Source organism: Camponotus vicinus, unplaced genomic scaffold (genome assembly GCF_025532165.1).
Source record: "Camponotus vicinus isolate PSW18456_S1 unplaced genomic scaffold, iyCamVici1.0 SCAF_12, whole genome shotgun sequence".
Taxonomy (NCBI): Eukaryota; Metazoa; Arthropoda; class Insecta; order Hymenoptera; family Formicidae; genus Camponotus; species Camponotus vicinus.
In genome coordinates this window covers 8,351,502-8,364,405 of record NW_028141948.1, presented here as the reverse complement: position 1 = coordinate 8,364,405, position 12,904 = coordinate 8,351,502, and the positions used below count along the sequence as shown (strand labels likewise).

The window sequence follows — 12,904 nt, the reverse complement described above, 5'->3', positions numbered from 1 at the left end:
AATAACGCGACGGATATTTTAACGAACGCGCACTCTTTTCCCATTTCGCAAAATGAGAAAGAGATATGCCGAGTGTCCTTAATGTCACTGTCTGCCCGAATGAAATTAGGAAGATTTATCTTTCTCCTCGTGTACATCGGCAAGCGCGTTTGGGAGGTTACGAGACATTAGTCGCTCACAAATTACATGCTGTGCACCGCGGAGAAATTACTCGGCATGCCTGTCGCTTTATAAGCAATTTAGGATTCGTTGATTAGATGCAGGTGCATCGTATATTCCTGCGATCATTTAGGATCGGTCATTAAGGGATTTAATTTAAGAGGAGTAATCGCTCTGATCACGTGATAATTTAAGATTGCAAGCTTACAATATTAATTTAGCACATCCATGTGTGCGAAAAAAATCTGTCAATAATTAAGAGAGATCCTCACAATCTAGGATTTATTGTCATCTTTGATATACGCTCTATATGCATTGCGTTAAACACATTTTCCAAATTAATTTAAATTTATTATTTAAATTAAATATTATTTAATATTAATACGTTTTTAATTTTTAATTTTTATCAGTGGCTATTAATAATTATATAATTTAATTCCAGTTACTCCGCTCGTGTAATATTAATTTCTTCAAATTTTAACATAAATAACAGTAACATATTATAATACATACACAATATAATGAAAACTGATAAAAGCACGTTACAAAGATAGAATGAAAATTGAACGTGAAAGGTGCAGCAACGTGCTGTGCTGTATCTCGAAATAATAAATGACAAATCTAGATTTCGCGAAATCCCTTAGCATTCAATTACGTTGTACGCGTACATTTCGCGAAATGCATTAGACGAGGAGAAACGACTCGAAATATTCCGCTTTCGCGAAATAATGCCCGCAAATCTGTCTCTCGCGGACAAAGGAAAAAGCTGAATCATTCACGACGCTGTTTATTTTGCTTCACGAGAATAATAATGCGCCACGTGCAACCGCATTTCGCCAACGCATGACACTCGGACTTTCCGAATTCTCATTATGCGACGCGTTCATTGCGCTTTAAATGAGAAAAATACTCGTCTATAAATACATACATATATATATATATATATATATATATATATATTTTTATGGATAAATAATACATATATTTACATATACATATTTTATATATAAATATATAAACATATGTTTTATTAAAAACAGATATTTCATTATATTTATAATTTATTTTATAATTAACTCATTTGTCCACGTGCATTTCACACATATACATCTGTACGTTTTATAAATTAACTCTTTGAATGCTCGATTTTTTGTTATTTTATTTTGACTACAAAAATAATTATTTCCTATTTTACTATTTGCTAATTTATCATTAAGATTAACAAAAAATTAAAATAAAAATATGTTTTTTTTTCTTACGTAATTTTTTATGGAAATATGATGTACAAATATCGTGCTTTAATGATAGAAATCTTAATAGCAACAATAATTTCATTAAAACATTAATTTTTAACAGCGACAATGAATTTCCCTGAAGTCATGCGTATGATATTATCATTGTTATAGATTTCTCATTACTCATGGTACTCTCCGATGAAAGTGCGACTCGAAACTCCCTTTCGAAAGACCGGAAAGTCCCTGTGATCCGCCACGAAATACGACCGCATAATTAAAGCGTAGCGAAACGGGGACTTAAATAACGTAGGCGGGCATCTCCCCGGCGGGCTTTCGAGTGAAGTTTCGAGGCTCACAGTCAAAGTGTCAGAATTAGCACCCCGTTTCATTCTCATGGCAACGCCCATGAAAGTTGCTAATACAATCGTTGTTCGCTGCCTGTTGCACCCCTCCTCCCCCTCATCATCCACCCAACGCACACGCAGAGTGAGAAAGGGGGAGAGTTCGCTTTAAGATCCAACAAGTGGTTCGTCTAACAGTAACAATGCTTCCTAATGTACTAGCTTTTGCCATTGTGTCGGCTCGGAAGCCCGATCGGTCCTCGACGTGGCGACCTTCGACGTCAGCAACGTCAGAGACGTCGAGAAACTTGCGAAAGCCAAAATGAATTTGGCTCGACTTCTGTCTACACACGTATCCGCTTCGAACAATCTCTTTGAACGTTCCGCGTGTGATATTGACGCGCGCGTATGCGGGTGTAGGTGTGTTCTACGTTGTCTAAATTTATCCAAGATTTTATGTTCGTCGTATTTCTTTTCATCATTGCCGTTTAACCGATCTCAACAGAATACCGTTAAGATTATACATATATTTTTAATTTATTCTTCGTTCGAATTAATTGCGAAATATATGTTTAAAGAGCTCCGAATGATATACATACATAGACAAGTTTAATTTAGAACACTATACGATTTTCTATACGAAAGAAGTGCCAATTTTGAAGAATTTATTTTTTAAGAAATTATCCTACAAAATATATTGTAAATATTTTGTTTATATATATTTGTGTTTATATATATTTTGTGCATATATATTTGTGAAATAAATTTATTTAAATTTCCAAGATATAACTCTCTAGAGTGTAACGTAAAAAATAATATAAATTCTAAAAGAAAGAATTGTATATATAGTTATAAATATTGAAAATAATACGGTCAACACATTTATACTAAAAATCTAGAAAATAATATTTTAATAGAATTTTATATAGTTATAAATATATTGGAAATTTAACACAAAATGATCAACGCAATTATTTAAAAATCTAGAATCTAGAATTATACTTAAAATTCTTGGCTTCTTTAATGCCTTGAAATTTTAATAAAGGTCCATAATTTTTATTAGCTAGAATCCGGATATATTAATTTAGTGACGAATAAACGTATGCCTTGGCATCATCAGATCGAGATGACAAACTGTCGGATACCTTGCAAGAGAAGGTCGGATCTGAAATAAACTGGTGTCTCATGGAATTAGAATCGACATTGATCGAGTATCTCCGTTCCAGAGAAAGAAATGATGTAGATCCCGCAAGTTTTTATAGAATTCTCAGATTTTCATGCACGTCATTTATAATGTTTTCAAAATTGAATCTATTGAATTTCATATGATGTTTCTGTTGGAAATTAACAAAATAAATCGATGATTTAAATTTTATGTAGAAATAATTATATGTATAAATAATATAAATATAATTATATAAGAAATTAAATAATCCAAAAATTTTTAACGCAAGAAATACGTAGATTTAATATTTTTCTCTAATTAAAGAAGAGAAAAAAGTGAAAGAAATTAAATTATTGCAACGTAAAAAGAAATAAGAATAAAAAGAGAAAAGTACTATAAAAGAATAGGGGAAAAGAAATTGTCCGAATTATTTTTAATTTATTTAAAGCAATTTATTTCAATTTTGTTAAAAAAGTGCTACAATCAAATTTATATTAGATAGATGGAATGTGGTGTTGCAAGTAAAATTTTTATTAAATTTTTGTTTTACACTAAATAAAACGTCCGTTTCGCGTTAATCGGGATTATCTCGGATATTACGCGCCTCGCGTACAAGCACGATAATTAATTCGTGGATTGCATGAGTAATCATCCACTCATTAGCGACGTTCAAATAATTATTACGGTTGCCGCGGTTTTCGATCCGTAATGCAACTTGTTTCAATGTGAACGTTACAATAGGACTATAACAATACATCACGATCTAATACTATTACTACGGCGATTACATTTCACGAAACTATCTCTGCAGTGAACACATTTCAACAATTAATTAAAATAATGTATTTATTATTTTAATATATTATTTTATCAAAAATCTAAATTTCCTATAAAACGATTTATGAAATTTTGATTTATTTAAGGAGTATAATGAAAAAAATTCTATTATAAGAAATGTTTATATATAAAGTTATATTTATATAATATTATTTATTATTTATATAATATTTAAAGAAATATTTATATATGCCTATAATTTTTATTTTTATTTTCCAAGATATCAAAAAATATTATGAATTTCGCGAGTGATACTAAGGAAAGTATATTGGATTGCAAGCACTAGAAAAAGATGTGAATAAGATTACTTGATCACTAATACTCGACTCTTTACAATCGCGGCAAAAAAACTTCTTTATAACTTGCGACAAGTTTTCAGACTTGCCCTCTAAGTTCACCTATCTCTTTTACCAAATTTACGCTGATGATACATCATATCTTAAAATAGAAGTGCAATGACTCTACGAAGATCTTGACATTGTCTTGGCACTCATGGTGTATGTGTATTACGTCGGTCACCGAGATTCTTTTTATCTTGTAAAGCTTAAATGATTAATTATGGAGAACACTTACAATCTCTAATTAATTTTCTAAATATATAAGGAAAAAAGAGAGAAAGAAACTCTAATAAATACATTATTTTAATTAATTGTTATTTATATAAAATATAATATAAAATATATAATTTAATCAATATATCAATATATTATTTTTCCTTTCTTTAGCATTCTAATTGACGCGAATTGCGTTGCTAAGAATTCTATAAACGTATAAATATCGATTCAGTCATATGATTGTTGCAAAACAAGCAACTATACAAGTAAACAACAAACAGCTGTTTTCTTAATCTTTTAACACCTTGGCTAGATGAATAAAATTTTAGCAAGTATTTTAATACGATGACTGGTTACAGCCGATATATCAGTATGTTCTATTTCTTCACTATGACGGTAACTATGATGTATCAAAATTTTGCAAGATTCGAAACGCGTCGAAAGAAAATACATTCCGTATTTTTTGTGATACGCAATAAACGTTTTTAAATATATTTAAACATATTCTTGGCATTAAAAAAATTTTAGAAACTAGAACGTAACGAAAAAGAATATTTTTAGTACATTTATATAATATTTTAAAAAAATAATATTTCTTGGATATGTTTATATAGTTATATTATACGCATGAGAAGAAAAAAATATATATTCTAAGAGATATGCATGCAAAAATATATATTTTATATATGTACATACATATAAACTGCACGCTGCGTGAAAGATTGAATAAGTCAGATAACTCCTTTGCTCTCTTCCCCTCCATCTTTCTTATGTAAAGCAGATCGAGAATAAGTTTCCTTCTTTTTACAGGCATGGAGCAGTTCGAGCAGCTGCTGACTTGCGCGATATGCCTGGACCGATACAGAAACCCGAAGCTCCTGCCATGTCAACACAGCTTTTGCATGGAGCCGTGCATGGACGGCCTCGTCGATTACGTTCGTCGACAGGTCAAGTGTCCAGAATGCCGCGCCGAACATCGCATACCATATCAGGTAAGAACTATTAATCTTTATACGTTATATAACGTTAATGTTTCAAGTAATAAAGATATTTTCCAAAAAAAAAAAAACGTTCAAGAAAAGAATTATACTTAAAGTATCTCCAATCAGACTAAAATTACACGCAAAATGAACTAAAAATAAATTATCCAGATAATAGCTACTAATTGTTATATAATTGTTATATAACATTAATGTCTCGAGTAATAAAAAACTTTTGGAAACGTTAGAAGAAAGAATTACACTCAAAGTGCCTCCGATCAGATTAAAAATTACGCGCGAAATGAACGAAAAATAAATTATCTCGATATATATTATATTTAGTTTCTCGCGGTTTCGCAAAATTTATACGGAGCACATTTGCGCAAGCTGTCGCTGCTCGTTTGTTGCGAAACGGCGCGGTTCTCCGACTGTTATATACGTCGCCTTATCGCGTTTATGTCTTTAATATATTTCCGGCGCAATAATAATAAGTAATAATGCGAGTATATCGAGCAAAAATCGATCTGTCGTTTCGCCGCGCAAATTCAATTCAGTTCCTTCTACGCGCGACAGCGTGTGCGACGTTACGTGCGAGCTCATCTTTATTCAACGATGAATCTAAACGCGAGAGGACTCTCATTGAACCGAGTGCCCTCTCACACGGGTTTCAAACACATGTTGTCTTCCGACTGTTCGACCGGTCTGTTTTTCCAGAATAATCGAACGTGTTTACCCAGGAATTCACAAATGTCCTCGCGTAGCATAACAAAATTATGCTATTATATTTTTAGAAGAAATAGAGGAGTTTAAAAACACACGTTCGCGCGTTTTACTATCATATACAGATGATTTTTTTAGAATACGTACAGTAATATTTGACCATCACATTTCTATAAATAACTTTTTTACCGACTTGTAGATGGTATTTCCATTCGGATAATGTTATTAATTAGACGTCACGGGTTGCGTAATTAATCCTCGCTCAATTAATTACGTCGATTCCAGTCCATTAATAAGCGGCACATTACGAAGGCTAATCGAACCGATGATATATCTCTGCTATTTGCAGGGCGTGCAAGCCTTTCCGACCAACGTAACACTGCAACGATTCCTGGAATTGCATATCGAGATCACTGGGGAACTACCGGACCCGACCAGCGGTCAGACCATGGAACGCTGCGGTGTTTGCTCGGAGAAGAGCTACTGCTCACTGTGCGTCCACTGCGAGAAGAAATGCTGTCCCGAGTGCAAGGATGCGCACATGGATATCCTCAGACGCGAAATTGCGCGCATCAATTCCCAGGTATGGTGCTAAACGTCCTTGACGAAATCATTAAAAATCCGAAAAATTGAGGAAAATCAAGAGAAGTTTGAAAAATGATGACAAACGAAGGAACTTACACTGCAATTTAACAGAACCGAGAATTAGGGATGAAAGAGAAAGAGAGAGAGAGAGAGGGAGGGAGATAATTAATCGCTTGATATTGACCGATATTCCGATACGTCCCGCGAATAATTATTAAAATACTTTGTAACCGCGAAGTAAAATGAATGATCATTTTTCACATCTCCTTTCATTGTCGCGATCTATGCACGTGTTGATAATTTATCGATATCGATCAAGTTCTCTTATCTTATATATGTTTGAAAGGCAGGCTTGGCTATGAGAAATTTTGCTAGACCGATCGTGGAAACTAATTTAACCAGTTGCATAACTAATTTTCCCTTTGGCTCACCGAGTAGACGTTAGGTCGGGTAACTGTTGTGTTACAGTATCCGGTATTGGGGTGTACTTTAAATTCGTTACATTTCACCCCCTTCAGCGACGGGAAATTTATTGCCGCGAAACTTGGCGCATTGCAATTAACCGTGCACGATAGGGTAGGAAACAAGATTGCGACCTAGATATTTTGTTTTCTACACAAATGGCCGTGCAATATATAAATCTAAGCTAGTTAAATCTGTCGATAATGCGACGTAAATATCAATTAAATAAGACATCAATAAAATAAGATCGCGGATCCTCAAGTAAATAAAAAAATTCGTCAAGCTTTTAATTCAGCGATTTGTGCCAAAAGATTTCAAACTCTTTTTATCAGATATCTCAACATTCAAAATATGGCGTTGAAAAATCATATAATAATCTTGAAGATGCAAGGCTCAAGGAATCCGAATGAGATTGTAAAAAATAAATTTTTTTTGTAAATAATGATTTCATGAGCGAGCGAAGAAAGTTGCGACTGTCACTTGCCGATCGTCAGGCTCGCGTTCGATTTTCTCGTAAACTTTTTATTTATGTCAAGAATTTTTTACGAGACAAACTAGATTGTACGGATCGAACAAGATGGCGTTCAGACTCGTGCAAATTCGCCGCGTGTCTCTAGAAGTGCCTCGATGAATCACGTCTATTTTCAGCACGAGGCGCCGTCTTTGAGACAGTCCAGAGACACCCTGATCGCGCATCGACAAACGGGATATTACGTGTGTGAGGCTCGCACAGATTCGCTACCATATTTCAACCATCAAAGTTGCTAACGCGAAACCGTCTATCGGAGCCATCTTCTCCACTGTACCCCGGAAATTGCGTGTGCGTGTCTGAAATATTGGCTCGCTTTTCCCGTTCGATGGGAAATAAATGCTGATTGCCGTTTGTATTTCATTTCATCCATCTTTCGGTTATTTACAAGCGCAAATAAAGGTCGAGATGTAATGGAAAGTAATGGAGATGATGCGCGTAATTACAAAAAAAGAGCGTTTATTATTTTGAAATGTCTTTTTATACATTATGAATTAAAACGCATTAAATAAATATGCATTTATAGAATTAAAAAAATTTTTTTTTTAAATTACGTGTTCCAAAGAAATTATTTATTTATATATTATAAATTGAAACGCATTAAATAAATATACTTTTTTGATAATTGAAAAATTATATATCCCAGAAACTATGTATTTATAATATTGAAAATTGTAATTGCTATCTATTTAAATTCTTTTTAAGGAAAGATTGATTGCAAATCAGCCTATATATATATAAAATTCTTTTAAATTTAAATTCCTAATATTAAATTTTTTTTAAAGAAAGATCGACTATAAATTAGCTGTAAAAATTCATAAATGAAAGACAAGAAAATTAAAATCTATATATATAGTATATTCAGCTTAAACATAGACTTACGTTTCAATTAAACGTATCTAATATTTTCTGCCTTTTGATTGGATTAAATTACTTATTCTACAGAGAAAGAGAGAGAATATAAAAATGCTTTTTACTTTTTATGTACTGTTTTTATCTTATTTTTTTCCGTAAATCATTCAGACCATATTTTCGCCTCTTGTTGTACATTTTCCATGATTTAATTAATTAATTAGCAAATTCCAATGCCGTGAAATTTTTCGAAGGTAACTAATAAATTAGCGCTTGGGGCGGCATCGGGAATTTTACCGGGGCTCCAATTAATTAGTTAACAATCGGACTTTTCCGTGTCACGAGGCTTTTACCTGTACAATCTGCTCTTTATAATACGACGATTTTCATTATTGTATGAATTGCACTTGAAAATTTATGCGGTAAAATAAGTGAACCACTTTCGAGTGGCCTTAATTAATTTTAATTACCCTCGATTTAATAGATAGCATACACATGTCGTGAGAAAGTGCGCATTTTAAGCACAAAAAGCGATACAGAATAATTATTTTTGAACGTATGTGGAGAGAAAAGAACAAATTGGATCGCATTTATTTCGCGAAATAGTGTATAAAATAAAATAATCCTCCTTTAAAAAGTTTCTCTTATTTATTTTAATAGTACCTGATTTAATCAATTAAAAAAACAGACTCGCTCAATGTTCCATTTATGGTGTGACACTTCGTAAAATTGCGTTTACGTTCAATACATTGGAAAACAGATATTTTTAGCTGTTTTATTCTACGTAGTGTAGTATGTATATATATATAATGAATGCTCTGTGTATGCGTGTATTTCCGTAGAAAATATTTCTTTTAAAGCAGTTGTGCGCATTTATCGCGTATGATTTAAGCCATTAATACAATTTCTATTCTGCACTCCGGAAAATTTCGTTGATTACCACAGCATGGGAGCTACAAATACCTTTGCATACGTGTTCATCCGGCATGTGCAGAATATATTCTGTCTAAAAATATTTGATTTGTTTATTTTAATTGCTCGCGATTTAACCGATTTGTATTTAATTTCAACGGTACGCATGACAGGCTATAAAATCACATTCGAAAATAACGTCTCTCCGTTTCGCGAGGCATAAAAGCAAGGTTTCGCGAAATAAACGACACAAAAATGCGTGGTAAAATTATCGATGTAACTCGAATTTGCCACAGCAAGAAATTATAATCCTAGAGCATCAAGATACTCCCAATAAATGCATTCCTTACACTTTTCCCTATCTTCCAGCAAAATAATAGAACGGATTACTTTAATTTTCATCGTAAATCGGGCACAATTTTACCCTATGATTATTGCATATATGATACAATAAAAATATATATTTTATATATAATATAAATTAATTAATAAAATTATATTATAAAAATATAAATTATCGCTATTCTTGTCATATTTGCTTATTACACAATAATCATTTTTGTTTTAGATTTATCACTTACGATACGTATAATTTTTGACATTGACATCACATCAATATTAATTTTCTTAAAAAAATATGCTATTTTAGAAAAAATGTTTATTATTTTCTTACCTCTTTGGGTGGCGTTACATTACGTTGGAATTTACCGTCGACATTTGCGGCTGGATCATAACTACACACGACATAAACCTTTCCATTCCAACCGGTGACAATACCGATACCCATCAATTTCGAATCTTTCCATACTAGTTGAGTGAAATTACGCACGTATTTCAAATTCCTCGGTCGTAATGCGTCGTAATTGTAATACCTGCTCTCTTGATACCTGCACACCGAAGTAAATGAATGGATTATTGCGGAAAAAGAAGATTAAATTATTTCTCTTTGCGGGAGAATGCATATTAATTTTGAAAAATATAGGAAAATCTCGTTAATTTTTAAATTGCATAAAAATTATAATTCTTATGAAATTTCTCTCTAGTCAAAAAGAATATTTGCACGAAAAATCCTGTTTTTCATTAATATATATTTAAAGTTGTAACAATTGACTTAAATTTTGTTTACGTATTTAATAACGCGTAACGTAAAAGAACATATTACACAGCTAGCGCAGACTAGAATATTTGCAATAATCTGTTATGCTAGTGGAACTATTATTAGCATAACAAATTATTGCAAATATCCTAGTCGGCACCAGCTATGCAGTATGTTCTTTTATATTACTTTTCATCTGCATGTCAATATCTGTTGTGCAAAATTCTCACCAATATTGCACCGGCTCTTCGGGAAGCATTCTCCAATGAGGATGTCTGACGTACACATTTTCGCCGTACGGTATGTAAGCTTCCTTCAGCGCTTCTTCTCGATTTTCCGATAAACTCTTCGCCAACTGCTGAGCACGCTCGTTCAGCTACACAATTTTAAACATCTATATAGATAGTACAATAGTAGTATTATTTTGGATATAATAATCGTCTCTTCTCTGCAGTGTTTCTCGCGAAATAATGCAACGACGTGTAATTGAATTTGAAAAAATTGCACGCGTAGCTAAATTTGAAAAAAAAAATGCGGATTCGATAGAATTTTCAAACAAATATTTCACGTCAGAGATAAAAACTATTCGGCTACTATTTGCTACCTTTTCATCTATTTGCAACGGCGGTGAATTGTGAATGGCTCGATATCGATTGTGTACTTTTAGGATATCTTCCATAAATTTAGATGGATTTTCTCTATATACCGAGCAAATCTTCTCTTCTGAGTCATAAACTGTTTCCATTTTTCGGTGTTTTAAGTTTGATTATAAAGAGTATTACTTTGAATTTTTTTATCTCATGACTTGTTACAAAATTAATGAAAGGTTTGAGTGAAAAAAAAAAAAATTAGTAATGCATTAATTTTAGGTTACATGATGATTATCGACGCGAAATAAGTCATCGAGTCGAAACAATCGCAAAACACTTTGGCACTTTTTTCAATGCGTATTTTACGTGTATTTTTTAATGTGTATTTTATGTGTATTTTTTTTAGAAAAAAGTTGCTCTAATAATTTCTCTTTGGATTACAATTTAAAAGAATCGCGTCTCTCTATATCTTAATTAATTTAGATCAAGGTGTTGCTTCACATTGATCTTACATAAACGGCATAATTAGATTTAAATTATATACACGGCTATGAAAATCTGATGCTTTCTGAGATGATGAAATTGTGAGAAGCTTCGGCCAGAGTCTTGCTCTATGATATTTATGTGTTCAGATCCCTTATTGCTTTCACGCTCCATATTCAGGCCTGTATATCTAATACCGGGATAGTTATAGTATAACTATAATAAAATCTAAATATATTCGTCGACGAATTTGCTTCTTCCTAAGATATCCAAAACGAGAGAACTTTCGATTAATCGATCATATGAATCATCCAAAATTGATTTAAAATAGCAATAATACATATTAAAAATATCCTTTGAGCACGTGTAAGATATATGAAATGCTATAATAAAATCTAAATATATTCGTCGACGAATTTGCTTCTTCCTAAGATATCCAAAACGAGAGAACTTTCGATTAATCGATCATATGAATCATCCAAAGTTGATTTAAAATAGCAATAATACATATTAAAAATATTCTTTGAGCACGTGTAAGATATATGAAATGCTATAATAAAATCTAAATATATTCGTCGACGAATTTGCTTCTTCCTAAGATATCCAAAACGAGAGAAATTTCGATTAATCAATCATATGAATCATCCAAAGTTGATTTAAAATAGCAATAATACATATTAAAAATATCCTTCGAGCACGTGTAAGAAATCATATATATGAAATGCTATCATCCTTATTTTGTCTTTCGAGATTTCCAAGTGACTACACATTTGCATAATTAATGCGTTAAATTTACATTAATAATACCGATAATTGAGCGCGTTCACCCACGCCCATTGTTCATTTGCATAATCGATATCGCAATCGCGCCATGACAGCTCGTAGGCTTAGCGCGGAATTGCATTTCCGGCTTGTCAAATCTCGAATGCCCTTGTGTTCCCAGGTGCGCAGGGGTATACACAGGTTGCAGGACGCACTGGCCCTAGTGGAGAAAAACACCCTGGGCCTGCAAACGAACTGCGCCTCGGTCGCCGAAGAGGTGGACGAGATTTATCGGAGGCTGAGCAAGGCTTTGAAGGACCGCACGGAACATCTGCGTAACGAGGTCGATCGATACCTCGGCAGCGAGCTCAGAGGCCTGATTCAGCTCAAAGAGAATCTCGAATTGGAAATCGCGAATATCCAGAGCAACTGCGATCTGGCGGAGGCGCACATAAACGAGAACGTACCGTGGGACGACGCCGAGCTGCTGGATACAAAGGAGCTCTTCCTGCGCACGGTGGAGTTTATCAGGTTTGTCGCCTGTAATCTCCCTTCTTTTTTTTTCAACACCCGCTCGTCAAACCCCCCGGCCGTGGGATCCTTCTCTCCTGGCGTTCGTTGTATATATCGATTTATTATCGG

General features: G+C 33.2%; 2 protein-coding genes across 8 annotated transcripts in view; one reads left to right on the top strand and one right to left on the bottom strand.

Annotated features, from left to right (window-relative positions):
* LOC145962507 (uncharacterized) overlaps window positions 1–11,333 on the bottom strand; it is a 56,259-nt gene extending 44,926 nt beyond the window's left edge. The window contains exons 1-3 of one of the 2 annotated variants that reach the window (XM_083083609.1): window positions 11,032–11,333; window positions 10,658–10,803; window positions 10,005–10,218 (exon numbers count right to left, since the gene is read on the bottom strand). In XM_083083609.1, the coding sequence (XP_082939735.1) occupies window positions 10,005–10,218; window positions 10,658–10,803; window positions 11,032–11,172 (501 nt within the window). In that variant the 5' untranslated portion in view covers window positions 11,173–11,333. The remainder of the gene's footprint in view (window positions 1–10,004; window positions 10,219–10,657; window positions 10,804–11,031) is intronic. The other variant, XM_083083611.1, reaches the window with a different exon arrangement.
* Window positions 1–12,904, top strand: part of Tn (tripartite motif containing protein thin) — a 69,152-nt gene that overhangs the window by 25,451 nt on the left and 30,797 nt on the right. For all 6 annotated transcript variants that reach the window (XM_083083597.1, XM_083083596.1, XM_083083592.1 and 3 more), the window contains 3 exons: window positions 5,102–5,283; window positions 6,341–6,574; window positions 12,444–12,793. In XM_083083597.1, coding sequence (XP_082939723.1) covers window positions 5,104–5,283; window positions 6,341–6,574; window positions 12,444–12,793 — 764 coding nt within the window. In that variant the 5' untranslated portion in view covers window positions 5,102–5,103. The remainder of the gene's footprint in view (window positions 1–5,101; window positions 5,284–6,340; window positions 6,575–12,443; window positions 12,794–12,904) is intronic.